Source organism: Globicephala melas, chromosome 7 (assembly GCF_963455315.2).
Source record: "Globicephala melas chromosome 7, mGloMel1.2, whole genome shotgun sequence".
NCBI classification, from domain to species: Eukaryota; Metazoa; Chordata; class Mammalia; order Artiodactyla; family Delphinidae; genus Globicephala; species Globicephala melas.
In genome coordinates this window covers 18295756-18318749 of record NC_083320.1, presented here as the reverse complement: position 1 = coordinate 18318749, position 22994 = coordinate 18295756, and the positions used below count along the sequence as shown (strand labels likewise).

Genomic DNA, 22994 nt, shown 5'->3' with positions numbered 1-22994 from the left:
CCCCGCCCCCCATCAGAGGTGAGGTCTGCAGTGTAGGTGGCTGACCCGGGTAGTTTAAAACACTCGGCCATCCCTAGAACTTCTGCTCTTGGCCAGTACCGTACTATTTCTCCTCCCTTCTGTGCTGCCAAAATCCCATTTTGCAGGGAACAAGGGCTCAGAAGCCAGACTACCTGGGTTTCAACCTAGCACCAACCATTTACTAGCTGTGTCACCTAAGTAAGGCACCTCACCTCTTTAAGCCTGTTTCTTCATCTGTAAATGGAGATAATAACAGTCCTGTCGCAAAGGACTGTTGTGAGGATTAAATGACTCAGTGCATTTTAAGCATTCAGTACATGCCTGACACATGACAAGTACTCAGGGAGCCACTTCATAAGTTTTTTTGTTTGTTTGTTTTGTAAATTTATTTATTTATTTTTGGCTGCGTTGGGTCTTCGTTGCTGCACACGGGCTTTCTCTAGTTGGCGGCGAGTGGGGGCTAGTCTTCCTTGCGGTGCGCAGGCTTCTAACTGTGGTGGCTTCTCTTGTTGCGGAGCACGGGCTCTAGGTGCGCGGGCTTCAGTAGTTGTGACTCGCAGGCTCTACAGCACAGGCTCAGTAGTTGTGGCGCACAGGCTTTGTTGCTCTGCGGCATGTGGGATCTTCCTGGACCAGGGCTTGAACCCGTGCCCCCTGCATTGGCAGGTGGATTCTTAACCACTGCGCCACCAGGGAAGTCCCCATAAGTTTTCCTTAAGCTGTCTCTTATGTGTTAGGTATGACGCTAATATCTCAGATTCCTTTTCTTGCTAATTTCTATGCTTGATGTGCCCCTAAGAGTCCAGATGGGGGAAACTGAAGCCCAGCTCTTGGGCATCAAAGCTCTGCAGGTGAGAGGGGCACTCTGGGCTGACCAGCTCCTTCCCTCCTCCTCTTCTCCCACACCCACTGTTCAGGGCCACGCAATAGTTATTCGGGAGCTGAGTTATTCCGGAGCATACCCCTCCGGCGACTTTCTGTGTTTCTTAGGGGGGTTTCCAAGGGCTCAAGGTAACTTTCCCAGGGACAGGACAGAGTCAAAGCCCTGTACTGGGGGCAGATTTATCAAAGGGAACAGGAACCTGGGTTTCCCACTCCAGGGACCCCAACTGCCTGCCACCTGCTGTTAGCACTGCTGAGGGGCTCAGGTCTGAGGAGGTGCTAGGCAATCTCAGGGATAAGGGCATTGCTCCTGGAAAGCTTATGCCTGTTCTTCCAGGGGCTCGGTGAAGGGGGTGTGTCCTGCTGAGGATGGGCAGGGCTGTGGGGGCCAGCTGGGGGCAGGAATGAGTGGGAGGCTGCATTCCTGAGGGGGCCCCTCCCCATTCAGCCCTCCTGCCTTCCCTCACCCACTTCATCCTTCGGGTCCTAAGCCTCATTCTTTTCTCTCCCACTACTCAGTTCTGTTTCTGCTGTCTCCCAGCTTCTGGGGCTGGGGGGAGGGGGCTGGCCAGAGCCCCTGGGACTGAGTCTGTACCTGGACCCAGCCACCAGCCCAATCTTCCGGTGCCAGAGCTGCCAGCCTCTCCCCAGCACCTGCTCTGGCTGTGCCTTCCTCTTGGGGGGGGGGGGAGGAGGGGCTGGCCCATGTCACCCCCAAGCCTTCCCAGCATGCCCACCACCCGATTCCTGTCACGACCTGAAGGTCTAGGAGGGGAGGCCCCTGAATCTTCTGCCCCTCTTCGTCTTGGTCCTGCAGCAGTCTCCCTCAGAGCGGATTGCACAGGGAGGAGCCTGACCTTCAGCCTCAGCCGGCCAGCGAAGCCCCCAGTCGCCCGGCCCTCCCGCCTCCCTCCAAATCCGCGCTGCTGCGCCCACCGTCCCCTCGGGTGGGTAAGCGGCCCCCACCGGGACCCGGAGCCCAGCCCCCAGGCCCCCCGCAACCACCCCACCGGCGCACCCGGGAGCCGGTGCCGCCCGAGGACGCCACAGCCGAAGAGAAGCGAGGGAAAAAGTCCAAGTCTTCGGGGCCCTCGCTAGCGGGCACAGCGGAGTCCCGGCCCCAGACGCCCCTGAGCGAGGCCTCAGGCCGCCAGTCGGCGCTGGGCCGCTCGCCGAGGCTGGTGCGCGCCGGCTCCCGCATCCTGGACAAGCTGCAGTTCTTCGAGGAGCGCCGGCGCAGCCTGGAGCGCAGCGACTCACCGCCGGCGCCCCTGCGGCCCTGGGTGCCCCTGCGCAAGGCCCGCTCGCTAGAGCAGCCCAAGTCCGAGGGCGGCGGGCCGTGGGGCACGCCCGGGGCCTCGCAGGAGGAGCTGCGAGCGCCGGCGGGCAGCGTGGCCGAGCAGCGACGCCTGTTCCGGCAGAAGGCAGCCTCCCTGGACGAGCGCACGCGGCAGCGCAGCCAGGCCTCTGACGTCGAGCTGCGCCTCGCCCAGGAGCTGGGCCGCATCCGCCGCTCCGCGTCGCGGGAGGAGCTGGTGCGCTCGCACAAGTCCCTGCGCGCCACGTTGCAGCGCGCTCCGTCCCCTCGAGAGCCCGGCGAGCCGCCACTCTTCTCCCAGCCCTCCATCCCCAAGACCCCGCGGGCCTTGAGCCCCGACGCCGCCCAGCCGCCCCCTCCCAGTGTCGCGGGGAAGCCCGGGGATGAGCCAGGGAGGCCCCGGAGCCGCGGGCCAGCGGGCAGGACGGAGCCGGGGGAAGGCCCGCAGCAGGAGGTTAGGCGCCGGGACCAGTTCCCGCTGACCCGGGGCAGAGCCATCCAGGAGTGCCGGAGCCCCGTGCCGTCCCCGGCCGCCGATCTCCCCGAGACCAGGACGAAAGCGCCCCCGGGTCGGAAGCGGGAGCCCCCGCCACAGGCCGTGCGCTTCCTGCCCTGGGCCACGCCGGGCCAGGAGGGCGCTGCTGTGCCCCAGACCTTGGAGAAGAACAGGGCGGGGCCTGAGGCCGAGAAGAGGCTGCGCAGAGGGCCGGAGGAGGACGGCCCTTGGGGGGCCTGGGACCGCCGAGGGGCCCGCAGCCAGGGCAGAGGTCGCCGGGCCCGGCCCACCTCGCCTGAGCTCGGTAAGGCCTCGGGGAGGGTAGAAGAGGTGCTGAGACCTGGGTGGAAGCGTGTCTGGGAAGAGCGAGGCTGCTAGGCAGCTGCAAGGGTGCGGTGTCGCAGGGTAGGCATGGACCCAGGTTCGAGTTTGAATGAGGGATTGTGAAGGCCCCTTGTGTCTAACCTGCCCGCTGGTGACGCAGTGTGAGAGTGTTTTGTTGGAGGCTGGGCGGAGCCGAGGTGTGAGTAGAGACCTGGTGCCCAGTGTTTGCTATAGGCCCCCTGAGTCCAGTGGCCTGCTGGCCCTAACGGTGGACCTAATGGTGGGGGGAGGTACTGTGGGAACCTAAGGAGCCCCTCCACCCCCCCACCCCTCTGTGGGGGAAGAGACAGAAGCCCGTCTCAATAAATAATTGGTCATGTCCCTATTACAGGTGAGCTTTGGGCCAATCAGTTCTCAATATTTACCTTCCCATCCCGGCACCATCTCCTGACCCATCATAGCTGTTGAGATCTGACCCAGCCTGCCTTCTAGCCGCCTCCTCTCTCCCATCTTTGAGTCCCTGCATGGCTGAGCTGACTGTGTGTTGTCTCTCAGTCTTCCCGTGGGTGGTGGCCAATAGCCAGAATGCCCCTGCTGCCCCTAACTCTGCCTAACTGAACATCAACTTGGGGCCATTCCTGGAGCGAGATAGAGGAAGCCGTCCTTCGCTCGCTCCCACCTCAGCTGCTTTCTCAGGCCAGATACCTCCACCCTCTGCTCCTAGGACGCCCTGTCAGTGTCTCTTTCAGTGCCTATACCACCCCTGGTTGGTTTTTTTTTTAATCACGTTATTTTTCATTTTAGTATTACTGTCTCAAAATCTTTAGAGATGATTAGGAATCTGTTCATGGTCCTGCTAGCCACATTGTTGCATATCCACAGCCATGTCCCAGGCATTGTGTTAACTGGGCACTTAGGGGTGTTACTTTATTTTAATATGTATGTTAGCTCTGCAAGATGTTGGGCGTTATTTATCAGCTCTATCTTATAGATAGAACTGAGGCACAGAGCTTATCTAATTTGCCCAAGGTTATGTAGCCAGAAAACAGCGTAATTGGGATCCTCTCTGTTCTTTTGGCTACATACGCTGTGCTTTAATCTAGCTTATAGAATGTTAGAATTAGAAAATACCCAAAGAAATCCACAACAGTGGAGTTTTATGATCTCTTTGTGTGTACAAGCTTCCTATAAGCAGGGACTGTGTCTTATTTCCTGTTGTGTCCCTGGTACCTGTACAGAGTAAGCAGTAAGTGCAGTGTTACTGTTTGATGAATGAACACAGTCTAAGCTGATCTTCATGAGTCCTCTCAGATGGCTACCGGAAGCACCTGCCACTCCCTCTTTTGAATCCAGTGGCATCACTAGTTTGATAGTTCATCACGTGTTGCCCTGTGACACTGTCATTGCTCAAGTCTTGGTTTGCTGTTGGTTTGTCTTCTGTCTGTTTGGAAGCTCGTGAAGTCTTGTGCCCCTGAGAGCACCTTACACAGGGCCTGATCTGCCATCCCTGATGACTGATTTGTGTAAAGACGTACACAGCACAGTCCCTGTCTTCCTCCAGAAACCAGCACTCTAACTGTGGCTGAAATTGAGCAGCCAAACCACTGTAGAGTACAGGCCACCCTGTCCCGTTTAAGAACTCCCTTCTGTCTTCCTTTCTTTCCTGTCTCAGGACATTCAGGAGAGAGACCCTTTGCTCCCTAACCCTTGCCTTCTAGAAGCCCCTCTCTCTGGGTTTGCCCTCTCTCCCCCTGAGTCATCCCCACAGGGACCGTGTCCCCTTACCCTGTCACCCATGTCTCCGGCAGAGTCTTCGGATGACTCCTATGTGTCTGCTGGAGAGGAGCCCCTGGAGGCTCCAGCCTTTGAGATCCCCCTGCAGAACGCGGTGGTGGCCCCGGGGGCGGATGTGCTGCTCAAATGTATTGTCACCGCCAACCCCCCACCCCAAGGTGAGCTCTAGGCCTGGGGCCAGGCTAAGATTGAGAGAGGGAGGGGAGATCCCCCCTCCCTACCCCCCACCCCAGTCCTCAGAGGGCGGGGTAGGGTGGGTGAAGAGGGGAGATCATCTGCTCCATGGGGCTGGCTGGACTCCTCTGTGTGTGTGTTAGGGGAGCTTCTCCAGAATCCCTTGAGAGAGGGGAGGGCAGGCCTGGGCTTCTGTGACTGAGGGGCATTCCTCGGGTTTCCCTAGGGTGGGAGAGGAGTGCCGTGGGCTCTGTGTGGGGTGGGGCGAGCCCTAGTGGGCCCCTTTGGGCAACGGCAACCTAGTTATCCCGCTGCTTCCGCACAGTGTCCTGGCAGAAGGATGGGTCCTCGCTGCGCAGTGATGGCCGCCTTCTCATTCGGGCCGAAGGCGAGCGGCACACCCTGCTGCTGCGCGAGGCCCGGGCAGCCGACTCAGGGAGCTATACAGCTACTGCCACCAACGAGCTGGGCCAGGCCAGCTGTGCTGCTGTGTTGGCCGTGAGACCTGGTAGGGAGCCTGCGGGCCCTGGGGCCGGGTGGGGCGAGCAGTGACCCTTCCCATTCCTAGCCTGGAGCTTGGGCTCTCAACCAGTGTGCAGTCTCTTCTCGCGTGTTGGCTGCTCTGGTGGAAGCATTTTAAATGGCCCTGGCCTCAGGGCAGGGGCCAAATTCCCGGGCACACACCAGATGGGCCAACTCACGAAGTCATTGAAATTTGTCTTTAGCGTCATCTAAATGCCATCCTCCCATGGCATTTTCCTGATCAGGATCCTGTGGAGAAGGCAAATTATTCTTGAATCTCAGAGAAAAAGAGTCTCCCAGCTCAAAAGGCTTAAAAGCCATCAGGAGTCTTCTGAGGCCATTTCCCGTCTACAACGGTCACCCTCCCCACCCCCACCCCCGCAGTAAAAAGAGATGCTTTTAAGTGCCACAGCCCTCCCCCACTCCCTTGCCCCTTCTGTGGAACCCAGAGCCCTAAAGAAGGTGCAGCTGAGAGCGCCTTTCGGGAGGTGGCAGTGGCTGAGGCTACCTCGTTTTCTATTTTTATGAAAGTCCTTTCTGGGTGTCAGACTACTTCCTTTGGATTTAAGCCCACTTTATTTCAGGTTGAGGAGTGGTGTCAGTGTGCATGGCCAGTTCAAGTCATTCAGGTTGCTGGGCCTGACAAGGTGCTAGCCGTGGGCGGGGAGTGGGGAGGGCGGATAGGTGAGGCTGGGTGGGGGGTGTTCCAGGAGGAAAAGTCGCAGACTCAACCCTTAAGGATATTATCACTGGGTAGTGAACTTAGATCAGAGGACCTGGGTTGGCGGACAGTGCAGGGCAGATGAACTCAGTGCCTAGGACAGCCAAGTGGTCGGTCAGTGTTGTGGGATGCTGGACTGAGAGACATCAGAGCCCTGAAGGGGCCTGGGAATTAGATGGGCAGCGGGTGGGGCCGGGCATGCCTGGAGAGGGAACAGCACGTACTGTTCTGTCCGCTTTCACTCAGTGCTGCAGGAGGCAAGATTACAGAGCCCGATCTGCTGTGGTCCTGGGGCCTCAGCACCTTCACGATTGGGGAGTTCTCGGTGGCATCTGACCTGAGTCCCAGTCCTGCATTAGATCCTTTGGGCCGCACATGTCTGGCTCTGCAGGACTGCAGGTCTCCCTCTTCCTTAGCTTAGGTACACCTCCCAGGAGCCCGTGTGTTAGGCTTTCTCCTTCTCCTCACCCCTCCCGCCACGCTGAATCATACCCATCCCTCCACTGCATGCTTCCGTCCTTCCATCACCTCTGGGATCTGCCTTCTGACTCAGCTCCCAGCTCCCCTTAGGTGGCTCGGACCTGGCTCCAGGACTCCGGTCGATACCTGGCTTGGGCTGAGGTTTGGCACGGGGTTGTGAGCGGGTTGCCCCAATACTGGCTTGGGGCCATTTGGGAGCCTTTTAAGGTTGGGAAGGAGGCTTGGGCAAGGCAGCTGTCAGCACTTGACTGGGAGTTCTGCGTTCGCCACGCAGAAGCTCCCTGCACTTCAGTTTCCTCATTTGTAAACCAGAGATAATTATACCGTCCTTACGAATGAAAGCAAATGTGTGAACGAGCTTTATGAACTGTGAAACTGTAGATAAATGTTAGTTGTTAGCGTCATTAAGGGGTGGTGTGCACAGGAGCATGGGTTTCCACGAGGCTGCTGGGAAACTGCTTCTTCCTCTTCTGCCCTTTCTTCAGACTGTCTGTGCCTTGGGGACTCCTCCCCTGCCCTTGCCAGGCCTGCAGTCCCTCCATATTTCCCAGTCCCTGGGTCTTCAGCCCATCACAGCATCTCTGTGCCTCCTCCACCCCGGGGAGCCAGAAAGCTTCATCACGGGAGTCAGCTGTAGCAGGCATCGCAGCCAGGGAACAGCTTCTGTAAGTCAGGCTGGCTGGAGGGCCCCAGGGCTTGAGGGGCAGGCATGTGACTCTAGATTTGGCTGTCGTGGAAAAAGCAGATTTTCTTACCCTACAAGGCACTGTTTGGTCCAAAGCAGCTGGACGGGGGCCAGTGGACCCAGAGAGCAGCAGAAATGGGCGGAACCGGTGGGTGGCACAGACATTAGGCAAGGGAGGGGGTCCCACTCCTGGAGTCTGTCTGTCGGGAGTGAGGGGGCGGAGCAAGGGAAGGGTGTGTGCGCCGTGGCTGGGAGTGGAGCGGGTTGGGGGAGGGAGTGTATAGCGTCTTGGGGGAAGAGGCCTCACGGAACCACCTCCCTTTCTTGCTCCTCACAGCCCCCCCTGCTAACCAGGGCTGGCTTACCAGTGACCTCTTGGGGTTCCCCCCTCAACAGGACCAGCTTTTGAGATCCCACAGATCTCAGTTCCTGGTTGGGAACTTCGGGAACAGGGAGAACTGAAGAGGTAGTTCCCTGGGTGCTGCGATCTGGGGGGCAGAGCCTGTCTTCACTGCCTCTGACCGCCCCACCCCAGCCCTGGCTCCCTCCCAGCCTGCTCTACCCCGCTGGTAAACTTCGGAGACCATGGTCATGCTCCCAAAGCGGGTGTGTGGATTGGGGCGGGGGCTTGGGGAGTGTGGGAGGTGTGCTTAACCAAAGCTAAGCATTCTCAATGCTGCCCGCACCCATCACACAGGCCTTTAGTGAGCACCAGTCGGGTGCTGAGTGCTACATCTCTCTAAGTAGTTTCTTGTGTTTGGAGAGTGCCAGATACTTTTTTCCAAACCCTTTCACATTTCTTCCCTTACTTGAGCTGCACCGCGCCATGTATACCCCTTGAAGAGGGACATCTCAGGTAGTAATATTACCATTTTACAGATGGGAAGATGAAAGCATAAAGTGACAGAGTTAGCACAAAGCCAGCAGCCTTTACTGAGCATCTATGATCTGCCTAAGAATGTTAGAAGCACCAGGTGATTTAGGGTGCTGGAAGCAGATAAACTTAGTATGGATGGCAGAAGAAGATGACACGACTCCTTAGCGTTTACTGCATGCTTCGTGCATATCAGGCCCTGTGTTGGCTGGGTTATCACGTTTAATCCCCCACTGGGAGGTAGCCTCTATTATCACGCCCATGTTACAGATGAGGAAGCTGAGACTTGGAAAGCTTTAGCAAGTTACTCCAGAGCATCACTAATCATAGAACCGATGATAGGAATGTTCTGACGTGCCCTAAAAGGGTAGCCACTGGCTACATGCGGCCGGCCGTTGAGTACATGAAGTGCGGCTAGTGTGACTGAAGAGCTGACTTTTCCATTTTACTTTAGTTAAAGTGCACTGAAATAGTCTAAGGAAGCTAGTGGCTACCCTGTTGGTGTGCTCAGCTCTAGGAGCGAAGGCCACTGGGAGGCCAGGTCGTGAAATGAAGCCCTGTCCCTGGGTCTCCCAAACCTGTACTCCTAACTACTGTGCTGTATCATCCCTTTTCCCACTACTCTGAAAGGGTTCAGGGTTAAGGTAGAATTGTGAGCCTGAGCTCCTGGGGCAGGGGGTGGAGAGGCGGAGACTATCGATGCCCTCTGTGGGTGGGTCAGCCTGAGGGGAGGGTTCCTCTCCTTCCTCTCTGAGTCCCCACCTTCCCCGTGGCTCTGGTCCTGCTTTGTTTCCCTGAGTGCCTGGTGTGCCCATCCTCGGCTCACCCCCACCGCAGGCTCTGGTCAGGAGTAGGGGGAATATAGAGGATTCGTGCACCCGGGCCTCCATCCTGCTGCCTTCAGTCCTCCCCTCAGGCACAGGTCTCATATATTTGAGCCCAAGGTTCTAGAATTTTCCAGCTGAGACCTTGGCTTCTATACTTCCCCTCAGTTGGCCTCATCTACAAAGCAAGGGTCATTGTAACTCCTGGGCTACTTCCTTGTGAGGCTCTGTGGGGCTAATGATTTACTAAGGACATTTTGGCCAGAGGATGAGGCTTAACAAAGCTCATTCTGGTCCCACCTATAGGACCACCACCACCATAACAGAAAAGAGGTGGTTTATTGGAGGTCATGAGTATAAAAGGAAAGGAAGAAGAAATCACGGCAGCAACATCTGCCCCCCTCTTTTCCTGGCCCTGGTCTTGGCCGGCTGCTGCAGAATTACAGGTTTTCCCTTGGGAAGGCAGTGGCTGCCCATGGAGAGGATCTTGAAATGCCACACGGCCCTTTTGTCCATCCTTGATGGGGGTTTGGACAGCATCTAAGAAACCAGTGTGGTCCCTTGACCCGACTCAGCACTCCCTCCCCACTCCTGTCTACCAGAAGCAGGTCGGCCCCAATCGGTGCCCTTCCCCAAGGCTGTTACCTCAGAATGGGGGTCCTCACGCACAGCTGTCAGAAGAATGAGGGTGGGGAATTCCCTGGCAGTCCAGTGGTTAGAACTCAGCGCTTTCACTGCCGAGGGCCTGGGTTCCACCCTGGTCGGAGAACTAAGATCCTGCAAGCTGTGTGGTAAGGCCAAAAAAAAAAGAAGAAAAAGAAGAATGGGGACCTAATCTATCATGGGTGCCAATTTATCTAAACGTGCAGCAACCCCAAGTAACACACGTAGGGAGTTAACCACTTCCATGGCTGGGTCAGGCTGCCCAGGTGAAATGCTCTCCGCTTCGTTGTCCATTTTAAGCCGAAACGGAAGCATTCTCAGCACAGCCCTTCTCCTTTTCCAAGGGGAGATACTCACGGCAGCACCTGCGGAAATTCCCAGCTGCAGGCCAGCCCTGTGCATTCTTTTCCCTCACTTCCGTGGTGGGATTGCACAGCAGACATATATAGAAATCCTGAGACGGTGCGTGTGGAGAGCCGGCTGTGAGCCGCCAGACCATTTATGTACGTGCTGTGAACCTCCAGCACGTTACTCCTTCCTCAGAAACCTCACGGAGCTCCCCTTCGCCTTCATAGTGAAGGCCACACTCCTGGCCTTGACCACCTGGACCTGAGGATGACCCAAGGGTGGCTGGAGGCACCTGCTCCAACACTCCATGTCCACTTCTTTCTTGTTTACCCGGTTCTGAGCCAGAAGGTTGAGCTACAGTTCTCTGCACACACTTTCTGCCTTTGAGCATTTGCTCAAATGGTTTCCTCTGCTAGGAAACCTGCTTTTTCCTGCTTAAACCAAACTCTTAATTCTAATACCACCCTTCCATCAGTTTTCCCTTCTTCCCTGAGCCAAAAGCAATGTCCTGCTCTCTGTACTTGTCTGGCCTTTATCTGCCCCTCTCTTGCCACCTTATTCGTGCTTGCTGTTGTAGTCGTGTGTGTATCTGGTTTGTCATCCCAACCAGCCAGAGGGTTCCTGAGGACATCACTGTGTCTTCACCCCTGCAGCCCTTCCAGCCATACCTGAGGCCCTCCTGGACAGTCAGGGGCTGAGTGGACCACAGGGACTGTGTGTGAGGTGGCAATGGGGGTAGAGACTTTCACAAGGCCCTGGAAAAACCTGGGTCCCATGCAGAGGCTGGGCGGGACTTGCATCTGCAAAGGGTAACGAGGATCTGCCTGAGAGTGGAGGTTGGGATGGCAGAGGAGACCACAGAGTAGTGGTCCTCGAAGTGTGGTCCCCAGACCAGGAGCGTCGTCAGCACCTTGGGAATGCGTTAGAGATATGTGATATCAGCCCCAGCCGGACCTACTGGATCAGAAACTCTGGGGCTGGGGCCCAGCGAGCTGTGATTTAGGGAGCACTCCACGCGATTCTGGTGCCAGGTGAACTTTGTGCAGCACTGCCGTGAGGCAGGGACCTTACGCCAGGTGGGAGGCCAGGTGGTCAGTGCGAAGCATGTGGGCTGTGGAGCCAGGCCTCCAAGGTTCGGAGCCTGGCCTTGAAGTTTGTTAGCCGAGTGAGGTGAGACTTAGTGATACTACCTTTTTGGGTTGTCCTCCTCCCATGAGGGTCCCTAAACTTTTGTGTGCATAAGAATCACCCTGGGGGGTGCCTTTTAACAAATTTCCCATGTTTCTTCAGGTCAGAGTAAGGCCCAGAAATGTATAGTTTAAACAGGCTCCCAGGTAGTCCTGATGTGGGTGGTTCAGGGACGACTCTGAGAAACCCTGATGTAGAGGGCCCTGTGTGACGCCTTTCATGTAGGTGGCTGTGACTATATCCATCCTGGGGACACCTTAGGGGATGTTGAGATGCACTGGTCTGGAGATGAAGGGCTTCCCAACTTGTGGGCTCCCCAATGCCATTATTTTCATTAAATGAATCTGACCTGGAAGCAGCGTTGAAAGGCGAGACAAGGGCACAGAGTGTGTAGGGGCAGCACATGGCGGGCATATGTGCATCTTAGATTTGGGGGGCACCTGCTGCCGTCTCCTTGGCTGGTGTAACTGTGTTTCCCACAGTGAGAGCCAGGCTTGTGGGTGGAGCGGGGCTGGGATATAGGGACAGAGATGGTTTTGGCAGTGGGGCCAGTGAAAAGTCGGGTGGCGCCAAGGCCTGGTTTGGAGCCCCAGAGGCTCTGCGAGCTGGAGACAAATCCTTGATCAGCCTCCTTGTTCTTGCAGTTCTGGGGGTACAGAGGGGTGAGGGGCCACTGCCTTGTTTTGAAGAGGCCTAGTTATGACTCCTGTGGAGCCTGAGCGTCCTGCCTGGGCTGCTCTGACAGTTCCCCTCTCTAAGGGGCTTGAGAATTCTTGAATCGCTTGGTCCCCTGATGCCCCTAGGGGTGCTATTCCCCCAGACACCACCAGGGGTCTCTGGCTGCCTGCAAACCCTGCCCATCCAGCTCTAATCTGCGCAGTCCCTCCCTGGGCCCTTGAGCTGCTTCAGTGCGGCGCAACCTGGAAGTGACCCCAGAGGGGGAGGGAGTGTCTTCCTCCAGGGACCGTGCCGGTGATCTCAGCATCAGCTAGTGGCCCAGCCCGGAGCAGAGGCCCATCAGGCGCCATCCTGACTTCCCTTTCCACCCCTATGTCAGGACAGACGACCTGAATGGTGCCCCCGCCCCCGCCCTTCTTCACTGGGAGTGTTGGGAAACACGGGTCACAGCTTGGGAATGTGGCCCTGGGGCATGGGTGATAGGAGGCGGGAGAAGGCCATGTGACCTCTCCTCAGCGGCTCCCCTGCTCTGCTGCTCTTCTCCAAGCCCCATCGCCACCAAGTCCAGATGGGTGGTAGTTGTGAGGGGTCACTGAGGGGAGCAGCCCTCATCCTCCTGACTGTTGGCTCTGGTGGGGCTGACGGGGTGGGGGAGCGTTGCCAACAGGTCCCTGGTAGAGCCTGTAGGAGGGGGGTTGGGTGCAGACCCAGGAACGGGGGGAGGGGCGGGGGGAGGGTTGATGGGCCAAAGCTGCCATGGCAGGAACGGGGAGGCAGAGGTGGGATTCCGGGCCCCTCAAGTTGAGGGGCCAGCATCTCTGGGAAGGAGGCTGAACAGCTCTCTGATTCTTAGCACCAGAGTAGACCGGGTATGGCCCGGCTCCAGAGTATTTGAGGCTTGTTGGTGTGGATTGCAGCATCAGGGATCTTGGCAGTTTGGTCAGGGAAAGGGGCACCACAGGGGCCATTTGTCGTCAGTACCTCCTCTGGTGGACACATCAAAACAAATGGGTCAGTGCGAGCACGTTGGCCGCTGCAGTGAAGTACCACCGCCATCTTCCCTGGGGACTGAGGCCCCCGTCCTTTGAGTGGAGGTGCCACTGAGGGGGCTTTGTTTGTCAGGGTCCAGGAGCTGTAAGGAGAGAAAAGGCAGATCCCGCTGCCTGGGAGTGAGCAGGGTGGCTAAATACAGCTGGCTGCCCCTCCCCTCCCCCCCCCCCCCACTCCGGGGCCCAGGCTGCCTGTGGCCTCGCAGGCACCACCTCCCCAGCCAGCTGCCTGCCTGCCGCCCAGCCTGTCCCGGCCTGGCCAGCCCTCACCTCCTCCTTCCCCTCCTCAGGCTCCTTCCCCTCCCCCAGGACCTCGTGCAGAGCCTTAGCAGAGTGAGTGGGGCCAGGCAGGCTGGGCTTCTGCTCCCTGGGGAGCGGCCGGCGGGGGGTGGGCAGTGGGCAGGCAGCCGGAGGGCCTGGTGCCAGGACAGAGCCTTCGGGGCAAGCGCAGGCTGGGGTCCGCGTGCAGAGTCTCGGGGTGAGTTGGGGTGCAGCCCTGCCCCTGGCATAGCCAGAGGGGCTTGAGGTGGGGGGTCAGGAGGAGGGCCGGGGGCTGCGGCAGATTCATGTCTGTATTTGGCAGTCGGATAGGAGCCAGCTCAGTGAGGCTGGGCCCCTGGCCAGTTGCAGGGGAAGGCATCAGGGCTCTGGGGACACCCCTCCCCCAAAGCAACGCTGGTGCCCCCTCCTCTTCCCCAGGCTGAGCCGCCCTTCTCTGTGGATGAGTCAAACTCTGCTTTCCCAGCGCCTGAGAGTTCTGGGGGCTCTGCTGTAGGGATGGGGCCAACAGGTGTCCCTGGGGTATCTGGGGCAGGAAGCTGAGAAGGGAGCGGGGGAAGGGCTGGCTGGACAGTGCCGCCTCATTGGCCCTGGCACTGAGGTCAGGATAGGGCTTGTCTGAGGTGTGTGTTCCTCTGCACCAGGCCCGGCTCACCCGAGAAACAGGTGTCCTGGTTGTGCCACTCTGGGGTCCAGAGACATGAACTGCTTGCATTGGGAGCCTGCAGTTCTGTGCAGGGAATGTGGGTTCCCTGCTCCAGTGGAATTCCAAGTCTCCCACGGCCCCTCTGGTGCCTGAATCCTTTGCCCCAGGCTGTTCCCTATGGTTCCATCACTCAGGAGGATCAGGGTCAGGGTTCGGAGAGTCTGTGGTAGAGCACGAGTCAGGGACTCAGGGACAGGAAACTCCTGGGCAAGGTTACTCAGCGAGTGAGTAGGAACCCCGGGGAAGTGAAGTCAGGGCAGGGCTGGCCTGTGGGAGCTGCCTGAGCTCCTGGGTTCTGGGATATTGCAGACCTTATCAGGACCTTGACCCCAGGCTGTCCCATCCAGTTCTCTCTGTCTCCCTGCCCCCCTTTCTCCCCTGGCATCTCTACGCCACTACCTCTCCTATGTCTCTCCTCCAGGCGGGTCCACGTCCCCTTTCAGCAGCCCTATCACCTCTGACGAGGAGTACCTGAGCCCCCCAGAGGAGTTCCCAGAGCCTGGAGAGACCTGGCCCCGAGCCCCCACCATGAAGCTTAGTCCTGGCCAGAACCGCCGTTCCTCCGACACTGGCTCCAAGGCGCCCCCCACCTTCAAGGTCAGATCCCTGAGGCCAGCCCCCAGATCCCTGGGTGCCCCTATTCCTTTGTGTGGCCCCCTGGTCTTGGGGCCACGCCAGGCTCCAGCAAGGCCTGGAGCCTGGTCCCGTTAGCCCTTCTTATCCAGAGCCAGCCTTAGACTGGTGTGGAAGAGGCCTCTGTCCCAGATCCCCCTGCCCCTAGGAGCCAAAGCTGGGCCTTGTCTCACCTGACGCTTTGGGGTTCCCCTTCAGGTCTCACTTATGGACCAGTCAGTGAGAGAAGGCCAAGACGTCACCATGAGCATCTGTGTGCAGGGCGAGCCCAAGCCCGTGGTTTCCTGGTGAGTGGCAGTCACTGCCAGCTTCCCCCGCTCCAGGCTGGGCCCTGTGAAGCCTGGCTTTGGGTGGAGGGCAGTGGACCCTTTGTGGACTTCCCAGTGATCTGCCCTAGGGGGCCTCATCCCAGGTGCAGTGGGGCCGCTGCCCGCAACATGCTGCTGCCGCCCCTTGCCTGGCGTTCATGCTCATTCAGGGCTTCCCCTCTGGGGAGGGGTTTGGGTAACACGTGGTCTCCTGTCTGTCCGCTTGGCATGACTAGCCAGGAGTCATCTCACTCCTGAAGAAGCCTGTCCCCTGCCATTCCCACCTCAACACCCATCCTTTGACAATAGGGTGATTTTTGAGGCCTGTTCTGCGCCCAGCCCTGTGCTAGGCCCACACACGACAATTTGTGTCTGAGCTGCCAGAGTCCAGAGTTAAACTCGGGCCTCAGCTGCAGCGCTTCATCCCAGGTGCCATTTGATTACTCAGTTCACTTAGCTTTCTGTTGGTTTGGGTTCTGTTTTTTCATTTTTAATTGATTATCTAGTCCCCAGTGTGATCTTTTAACATTCATAGTCCTTTTGGGAAGTGGGAAAGCTATCTGTCCATTAAAATAAATAAAAACAAAACATGAAATCTAAGAGTTGTTAAGATCTGAATAGCTTTGGTGCTGCTCTGAGTGCAGTTAGGTTCCAAGAGGGGAGAGACCCAGGTGGGCAGAGGGGCTGGAAGTTCCTGGAAGGGGTGGGATGGCAGAGTCAGGGTGAAAAGCTAGCCCCGTAACCCAGGGGTGAGGGGTGCCCACAGTCAGCGGGATAGGTCTGAGGAGTGGATAGATGATGTGGAGGGAGGGGAGGCCTGCAGCCCCACTCCCTCACGCCTGCAGGTCAGGACCTTGGGCCCAGGGACTGAGTTCTAGCCCCTCTGACAGGCTGAGAAACCGTCAGCCCGTGCGCCCAGACCAGCGGCGCTTCGCCGAGGAGGCAGAGGGTGGGCTTTGCCAGCTTCGGATCCTGGCCGCTGAGCGGGGCGACGCCGGCTTCTACACCTGCAAGGCGGTTAACGAATATGGCGCTCGGCAATGCGAGGCACGCCTGGAGGTCAGAGGTGAGTACCTCACGCTCTCTACGAACCCCCTGCCCTGGACCCCGCCTCGTCCCTGCCCAGTTGTCAACTTTGACACTAGCTTAGTTATAGCATGCCACAACTGAGAGGGCCTTCGAGGTCCGGAAGTTCAGCTGCTTATGCTGTACTTGAGTAAACTGAGGCCCAGAGAGGGTAGGTGATTTGCCCAAGGCCACACAGCAAATTGTTCAGTGCTCAGCTTCCTACACAGTACTGCCTTCCCTACACTCAATCACGCCTGCCCTGGTGCCAGCCAGAGAGACCCTGCTTCCTGTTGCCGGCCGTCCTCCTCCCACACTCTTCCAAGCCTTTGTCACCTTGCCCTTGCCAGGCCCCTTCCTCATACCCACTCCCCACTCATCTCTCGCCTCCTCTGTCCATCCCACGGCTATGCAGAAGATACTGTGGTTGGGGGTGGCAGTGGGGAGTGTCTGATAGTTGGACCCGTCCGGAGGGGCCCTTGGAGTGACTTGGGCATGGAGCATCGCAGGGCCCCGAGGGGTGTCAGGGTGAACAGAGCCGGGAACTGTGGAGAGGACTGGGCCCCCGGTCTCGGGGCATAAAGGCGGGCGGCCTTCTGGGCGTCAGGGACGGCAGGCCCTGGCCAGGCTGCCCTCGGGGGTAATGGTTTTCCTCGTGAGGGCAGGCCGTCTGCCTCACATTCTACTCACCCTTACCTGTGGGCAGTTCAGGGCCAGGAACTCCTCGGTAGCTCCACGCTCAGCCACCACTGCTCTCTTCCTGGCAGAGGCCAGCTCTGAGAAGACCCCCAGCCCCCTGTTGGAGCCTGGACGCTGAGAGTCATGTTCAGCTCCCTGGGCCCCCCAGCCTCAGTTCCCCTGCCCTGTGCCTCCGGCTCCTGTGGTTGCCACCTCCTCTGTCTCTGAACTCTTCAGCTCTCAGCCCCCCGAACCCAGCCCCACTCTCTGACCTGCTCCTTCCCCTCCAGGGTCTGGCTCTGCCTTGCTTCTCTGTGTTAACCCACATCTCGGTGCTTCTCTCTCTTTGGAATTCTTCCCACTATCCCCCAGGCTTTGGGGTGCCCCTGACGCCTAGGAATGCCTCTCCCTTGGTTGCCCAGGGCTTCTGCCTGCCCAGGAACCCCGGAGACCTGGCTGACTGCCAGCCCTCACCCCAGGGCTGACCTTGGGGGAGCTGAAAGTGGCAGTGCCGCCCTGGCCGTTTTAGGGGGGCCCTAGCCAGGTCTGCGTGCGCGTGCGTGCCTGTGCTGCGTGGGTGTGCGTGTGCTGCACTAACCTGCCGCTTGCTGACTGAGGTTTTTGTCTGTACACAGGCGAGTGAGCTCAGGGGCCGCCTGCGCTCCCCCCGCTACCCTCCGAGCCGCGCCCCTGTCTCAGGCACCTCTCGGACCTCGCTGTGTTTCACTGCCTCCTGCCCACAGACCCTGCCGGCCCGGACCCTGTCCCAGCCTCCCCTCCCCTCCCCACCCACGCAGCATTCTGGGATAGCCCATGAGCCCCTGTGGACCCTTCCTCCCCCAGTGGACATATGGCTGGGCAGGCTGGGAGCCCCCCCACGGACTGAGTGCCAGGAGGGGGCGGCCCTGAGGGGTATCAAGACCACCCCCCAGTCTGTCCCCGAAGGGGAGCACCCAACGAGTGCATGTGCTGCCGCTGCTACAGGCCCTGTCTGTCTTTCCGTTTGTCTGTCTGTGTGTCTGTGACAGTCAGGGAAGGATGCCTCCGAGCTGGTGTGGGGTGAGGCAGAGGGGGAGAGGACAGGGCATGGCATCCATAGGATGGAGGGGGCCAGAGGGGCAGGGGGCTGTGGACAGGTGGATCAGGGGGCACTGACCATTCCTGAAGAGGGGGACATGGGCACTGACCATTCCCGAAATGGGTTTCGGATGGCACAATACTTTTTATTTCACAAGAGACCAAAAGCCAGAGGCCCCTGGGCCTTGTGCTGATGAAGAGGCCTGGCTGAGTTCTGCCCCGGGGCGGGCTTAGGGCCCATTTGGGGCTCCCTTGTTCACGGCGAGGGCCAGGGCTGCTCTGTCTAGGAGTGAGGGAGTTAGCCAGGCTCGGCGCAGGAGTAGGGGCCTGCTGTAGTGGGTGTGGACGTGTTCAGAAGTACCTGTTTCTTAGCTCAAATAAAGTCCAGTTTGTACCCAGCTGGTGTGCTGTGTTTTCTTTTTCCGCCGCCGTCTCTGCCCCTATGTGGCCCTCTCAGTTTTCATGCCTTTGATTCCCTCCCACTTCCCCTGAGTTCACCCTCTGTCCCACGTGGGATCGCCATCCTGAAGCCAGGCCTGGGAGCTCCTTGCTGTCTTGGCCTGCTGGGTGGGTGGGCTTGCCCTGTCTCCAAAGGAACAAAATGCATCTCTCTCTCTGTGTCTGTCTGTCTCTCTGTGTGTGCGTGTGTGTCTCCCTTGCCCCGTGTCTCTCTGCTCCACGTGTGCCCCTTGTGGCTGCTTCCCCCAGCACACCCTGAAAGCCGGTCCCTGGCCGTGCTGGCCCCCCTGCAGGACGTGGACGTGGGGGCCGGGGAGATGGCGCTGTTTGAGTGCCTGGTGGCAGGTCCTGCCGACGTGGAGGTAGACTGGCTGTGCCGAGGCCGCCTGCTGCAGCCCGCACTGCTCAAATGCAAGATGCATTTCGATGGCCGGAAATGCAAGCTGCTGCTCACCTCTGTGCACGAGGACGACAGTGGCGTCTACACCTGCAAGCTCAGCACAGCCAAAGGTAACTGCCCGCTTGGGCCAGAGGGCTGCCGCCGGCACCCGAGAGCTGGAGGGAGGGGAGTGGAGGTGAAGGACCGGCGCAGAATAAGACGCCCAGGAAAGGGAGCTCCATCTCCTGGGAGGAGAGCAGTGGGGTGGGAGATGGTGCTGTACACCTGCCTCCATAAATCAGCACTTGTTGGCGCACCGGGCACACAGCACGTTGTGTCCGCGTTCGCTGTGGTTCCTGTTAGGGAGCCAGCTGCTGAAGTGTGGTGACCACACCTGCGCTTGGCTTCCAGTTCTTGCCCTGCCACGTACCAGCCACGTGACTTCGGACAAGTCACTTCATCTCTCTGAGCTTTAGACTGTTCATCTGTAAAAAGGGATCATAATACCTATCTCATAGGGGGATCGATAGGACTAATGAGATAACGTATGTAAAGGACAAAGCACGGCACCTGACAAGGTGTGGACCTAATAAATGTCAGCCATTATCATTATTAACGACATCTCTGACCTGGTCCTCGTTCTCATTTGAAGAGCTGAGATAACGCCTCATCTGGTTGTGGTGTTGAGCACCTAAGGTGACACTAGAGGGGCTTTGTAAGCAGGAAAGGATCAGGTCAGCGTAAGGGGCTCTTATTTCCCCCAGAAGATTCTGTGTGGGGTGGTCGAGTGGGGCACAGGGGCATTTGCTCTGGGTCTGGGGTGCGGGTGAGGGAGTGTGTGGGCATGACCCATGGACAGAGGAGAGTTCCAAGGGTAGGGGAGAGGGGTGTGGGGGAGGGAGTGGGCTCGGCTTCTAGACCCTTCTCCTAGAGCTGTGCTGAGATTCGTCCTGGGTGGGCAGGATGAGGTGAGGGGGGAAGAGCCAGGCCAGGCCCTGGACTCCTGCCGTATCCCCAGCCACCGTGGCAGCCTGCCGCCCACCCTTGCTGACTGCCAGCCTCCTGAGATGGTCCGCTCTTTAGATCTTAACCATCGCCTCACTCGGGTGCCCTGGGACCTCGCTGGGCTCTCCCAGCCTCCAGGTTCTGGCCCGGCTCCTTTTTCCTGCCCAGCACGAGGTCAGGACCCACGGGTCGGGGTGCCTGGGGCTCTGTGGGCTTCCCTGCCCCAGTGCTGACCCCTCCTCACCAGATGAGCTGACCTGCAGCGCCCGGCTGACAGTGCGGCCCTCGCTGGCGCCCCTGTTCACGTGGCTGCTGGAGGACATAGAGGTGCTGGAGGGACGCGCAGCCCGCTTCGACTGCAAGATCAGCGGCAGCCCGCCCCCCTCTGTTACCTGGACTCAGTTTGGTATGGCCCTCTGCCCTGCGATATTGGGGGACCCCCAGGGCCAGAGGGGAGGGCCCCTGGCTGAGGCTGCTCTCATGCCCGCCCCTCCCTCCCAGGCCGCCCCGTGGAGGAAAGCGAGAACTTGCGACTTCGGCAGGAAGGAGGTCTGCACTCGCTGCACATCGCCCACGTGGGCAGTGAGGACGAGGGGCTCTACGAGGTCAGTGCCACCAACGCCCACGGCCAGGCCCACTGCTCAGCCCAGCTCTACGTGGAGGAGCCTCGGACGGCTGCCACTGGCCCTAGGTACCGCCCGGGGCCCCCGGTGCTGCCAGGGCTGCCTCTGTGGGGCCCTGGCCCTGTGGTGGGAGGTGCAGCTCCGGGCCTCTGGGCAGTTGTGTGGTTCTTACAGCTCGAAGCTGGAGAAGATGCCGTCCATCCCTGAGGAGCCGGAGCAGGGCGAGCTGGAGCGGCTGTCCATGCCCGACTTTCTGCGGCCGCTGCAGGACCTGGACGTGGGACTGGCCAAGGAAGCCATGCTGGAGTGCCAGGTGACCGGCCTGCCCTACCCCACCATCAGCTGGTTCCACAATGGCCACCGCATCCAGAGCAGCGATGACCGGCGCATGACACAGTGTAGGTGTCCGGGAAGGGACCCTGCGGGTGTCCCCTCCAGCACCGTCTTTGCTTGCAGTGCCCGCCCCCTCTCCCCACCCTCGGGCCTTCCTTTCCTCACCTGGTCAGGGATGGGGCGTCTGGGAGAGGGGAGCCCAGAGAGGCTATGGGGTCACTGCCTCCTTCCTTGAGCCCACAAGGCGCCCATCTGCTGGGTCACCACTCTGGGCCTCGGTGTTCTGTTAGCACTTACTGGACTGGCAGTCCAGCCTGCTGCTGACCGTGGGCAAGTTACAGAACCCCTTCAGGCCTCGGTTTCCTCATCTGTGGTAGGCTTGTGGGGAGAACTGAAGCAGTTAATACACAGAAGCGCTTAGAGCAGGGCCTGGCAAATAGCGCGGGGCCAGTGAGTGTTAAATCTTAGTGTTACTGCTGTTACTGCTGCTACCGTCGTGATCCGTGTTGATAAAGTGATGCCCCTTGAGAAATTCCAGTGAAAAGCCTGATGTGGGTCGTGTCTGGCATCAAAAGGATGCTTGGTCCAGGGTTGTTCAGTAGTAAATAAGGAAGACAGAGCAGGGAAAAATACTTTCTCACGGTGTATCTCAGTTCCATCCTTGAAGGAGTCTGAGTCTCGTGTGAGAAAGTCTACCTGTGCCTCATCAGACAGTGCCACCCCATGACCCGTGGTGGGCTCCTCTTACGGCTGCCACGTGACAAAACTCCCCTCTCTTAAGCGCTTCCTGAGTGCCAGGCCCTGAGCTCTAAAGGCCTGACGTGATGATCTCACCTTCCTCACCACGGGCCTGTAAGGCAGGTACTATGACCCCTGTTTACAGATGGGGAAAGTGAGGCTTACAGAGGGACAGGGGTTTACCCAAAGGCAGACGAATACTGTCTGACTTCCTAACCAGGATGTCCCCTGTCACCCGTGCCCCACTCTCCCCTCCCATCTCCAGTGTCACCACTGCGGCTCTGCCCCTCCCCTTGACCCCCTCTGCCACTGTCTTTGCTCAGCCCACAGGCTTCCTATCTCTCAATCTGCTCTGAGGCCCCTGGTGGGTGTCTTTCTCAGGATCTGAGCCGGCGCCTCTGCTTCTGTCTGTATCTGGGGTCAGTGGCAGCCCTGGGCTTCTCTTCCTTTATAAATAGTGTCAGCAGAGATGAATGAATGGGTGGGTGTTCCATGCAGAGATAACCGCTAAGAGAAGGGAGGGGGTGTTTGGGGATGGCCCTGACGTCAAGGAAAGAGGACAGTGCAGATCTCTTCCCCTTCACCTCCCGCCAAGGATGGCCTCCTGACCATCATTCAGGAAGCACGGTGTAGGGAGAGGGCTTTGGAATCAGAGGGAACCAGGTTCAAGCCATGGCTTCATCATTTATTAGCCGTGTGACCTTGGGACAAGTTCGTTAATGTCTCTGACCTCACTGGTAAAACGAGGATACTCTTGCAGGGTTGCTGAAAGGATTATGGAGAAAAAATGTATGTCAAGTATCTGGCGTGGGCTGGGTACAATGCAAACAACTCTTACCGTAATTTATAATCTAATATATTTGCACTTACTGCATGCAACACATCCAGTTCTGGGCCTGGCAGGACATACAAGCTCTGTCATTAAGGAGCTTACAGGAGGCGTGATGTGTGCAAGAAAAGAGGAAGGACCACCCAAAGCACCGTGGGCTGGGCGCTGGAGGTCCCGGGGAGGGAGTCAGAGATGGAGGTGCAGAGGGGACCAGGGGTGTGGGGAGGAGTTCCCAGGGCTGACACTCACTTGAACTGCATCTTGAAGGAGAAAGAGGCCTTAGGTAAGAGGAGAGCTGTCCAGAAGGGAGGAATTTTGTGAGCAAAGGCCTGGAGAAAGAACTCATGTGGCTGTTCAGGGACCTGATGGTGGGTCAGGGTCAGGACGTGTAGGAACAGCAGGAGGAGGCCGGATGGGAGTTTAGGCAGAGGGCTTTGGAGACCACCTGGTTAGCAGTAGATGCCATTAAGGTCCCCAGATCGAGAGATCACGTGCGATGCTGCTGGTGGGGTGTGGACCGCACGCGGGGAGGCTTTCATGGGCTCTGAGCTGGAGATGGGACCGGCAGTGGCTGTGAGGATGGAGAAGAGGGGGCTCTCCAGGGCAGGAACCCGCAGAGGGTGAACTGGCGTGGGAGGAGGATGAGAAGTGGCTGGGCCTGTAGTGCTGGAGGGACAGGCAAGAGGTGCGGGGCTGCAGGTGTGCACTTGGTAGCCTGGGCCTAGAGTGTGCTGCATGATGGACACCCTTCTTGTGTCTGCCCCACCCTTCCCTTCCACCTGTAGCGGGTGGGAGTGAAGGGCCTGGCCTGGCCTGGGGGGCATGGGCCCACCCTCCAAAG

The 22994-nt window shown here is 58.7% G+C and overlaps 1 protein-coding gene across 13 annotated transcripts in view; it reads left to right on the top strand.

Annotated features, from left to right (window-relative positions):
• The window catches only part of SPEG (striated muscle enriched protein kinase), a 49271-nt gene that overhangs the window by 4523 nt on the left and 21754 nt on the right, over nucleotides 1-22994 (top strand). For 8 of the 13 annotated variants that reach the window (XM_060301797.1, XM_060301796.1, XM_030840490.2 and 5 more), the window contains 10 exons: nucleotides 1721-3021; nucleotides 4850-4993; nucleotides 5335-5517; nucleotides 14448-14623; nucleotides 14858-14946; nucleotides 15858-16033; nucleotides 18496-18756; nucleotides 19878-20036; nucleotides 20132-20321; nucleotides 20428-20651. In XM_060301797.1, the coding sequence (XP_060157780.1) occupies nucleotides 1721-3021; nucleotides 4850-4993; nucleotides 5335-5517; nucleotides 14448-14623; nucleotides 14858-14946; nucleotides 15858-16033; nucleotides 18496-18756; nucleotides 19878-20036; nucleotides 20132-20321; nucleotides 20428-20651 (2903 nt within the window). Of the gene's footprint in view, nucleotides 1-1720; nucleotides 3022-4849; nucleotides 4994-5334; nucleotides 5518-13387; nucleotides 13520-14447; nucleotides 14624-14857; nucleotides 14947-15857; nucleotides 16034-17345; nucleotides 18178-18495; nucleotides 18757-19877; nucleotides 20037-20131; nucleotides 20322-20427; nucleotides 20652-22994 lie in introns of those variants that run through there. The other 5 variants (XM_060301802.2, XM_060301800.1, XM_070045892.1 and 2 more) reach the window with 4 other exon arrangements.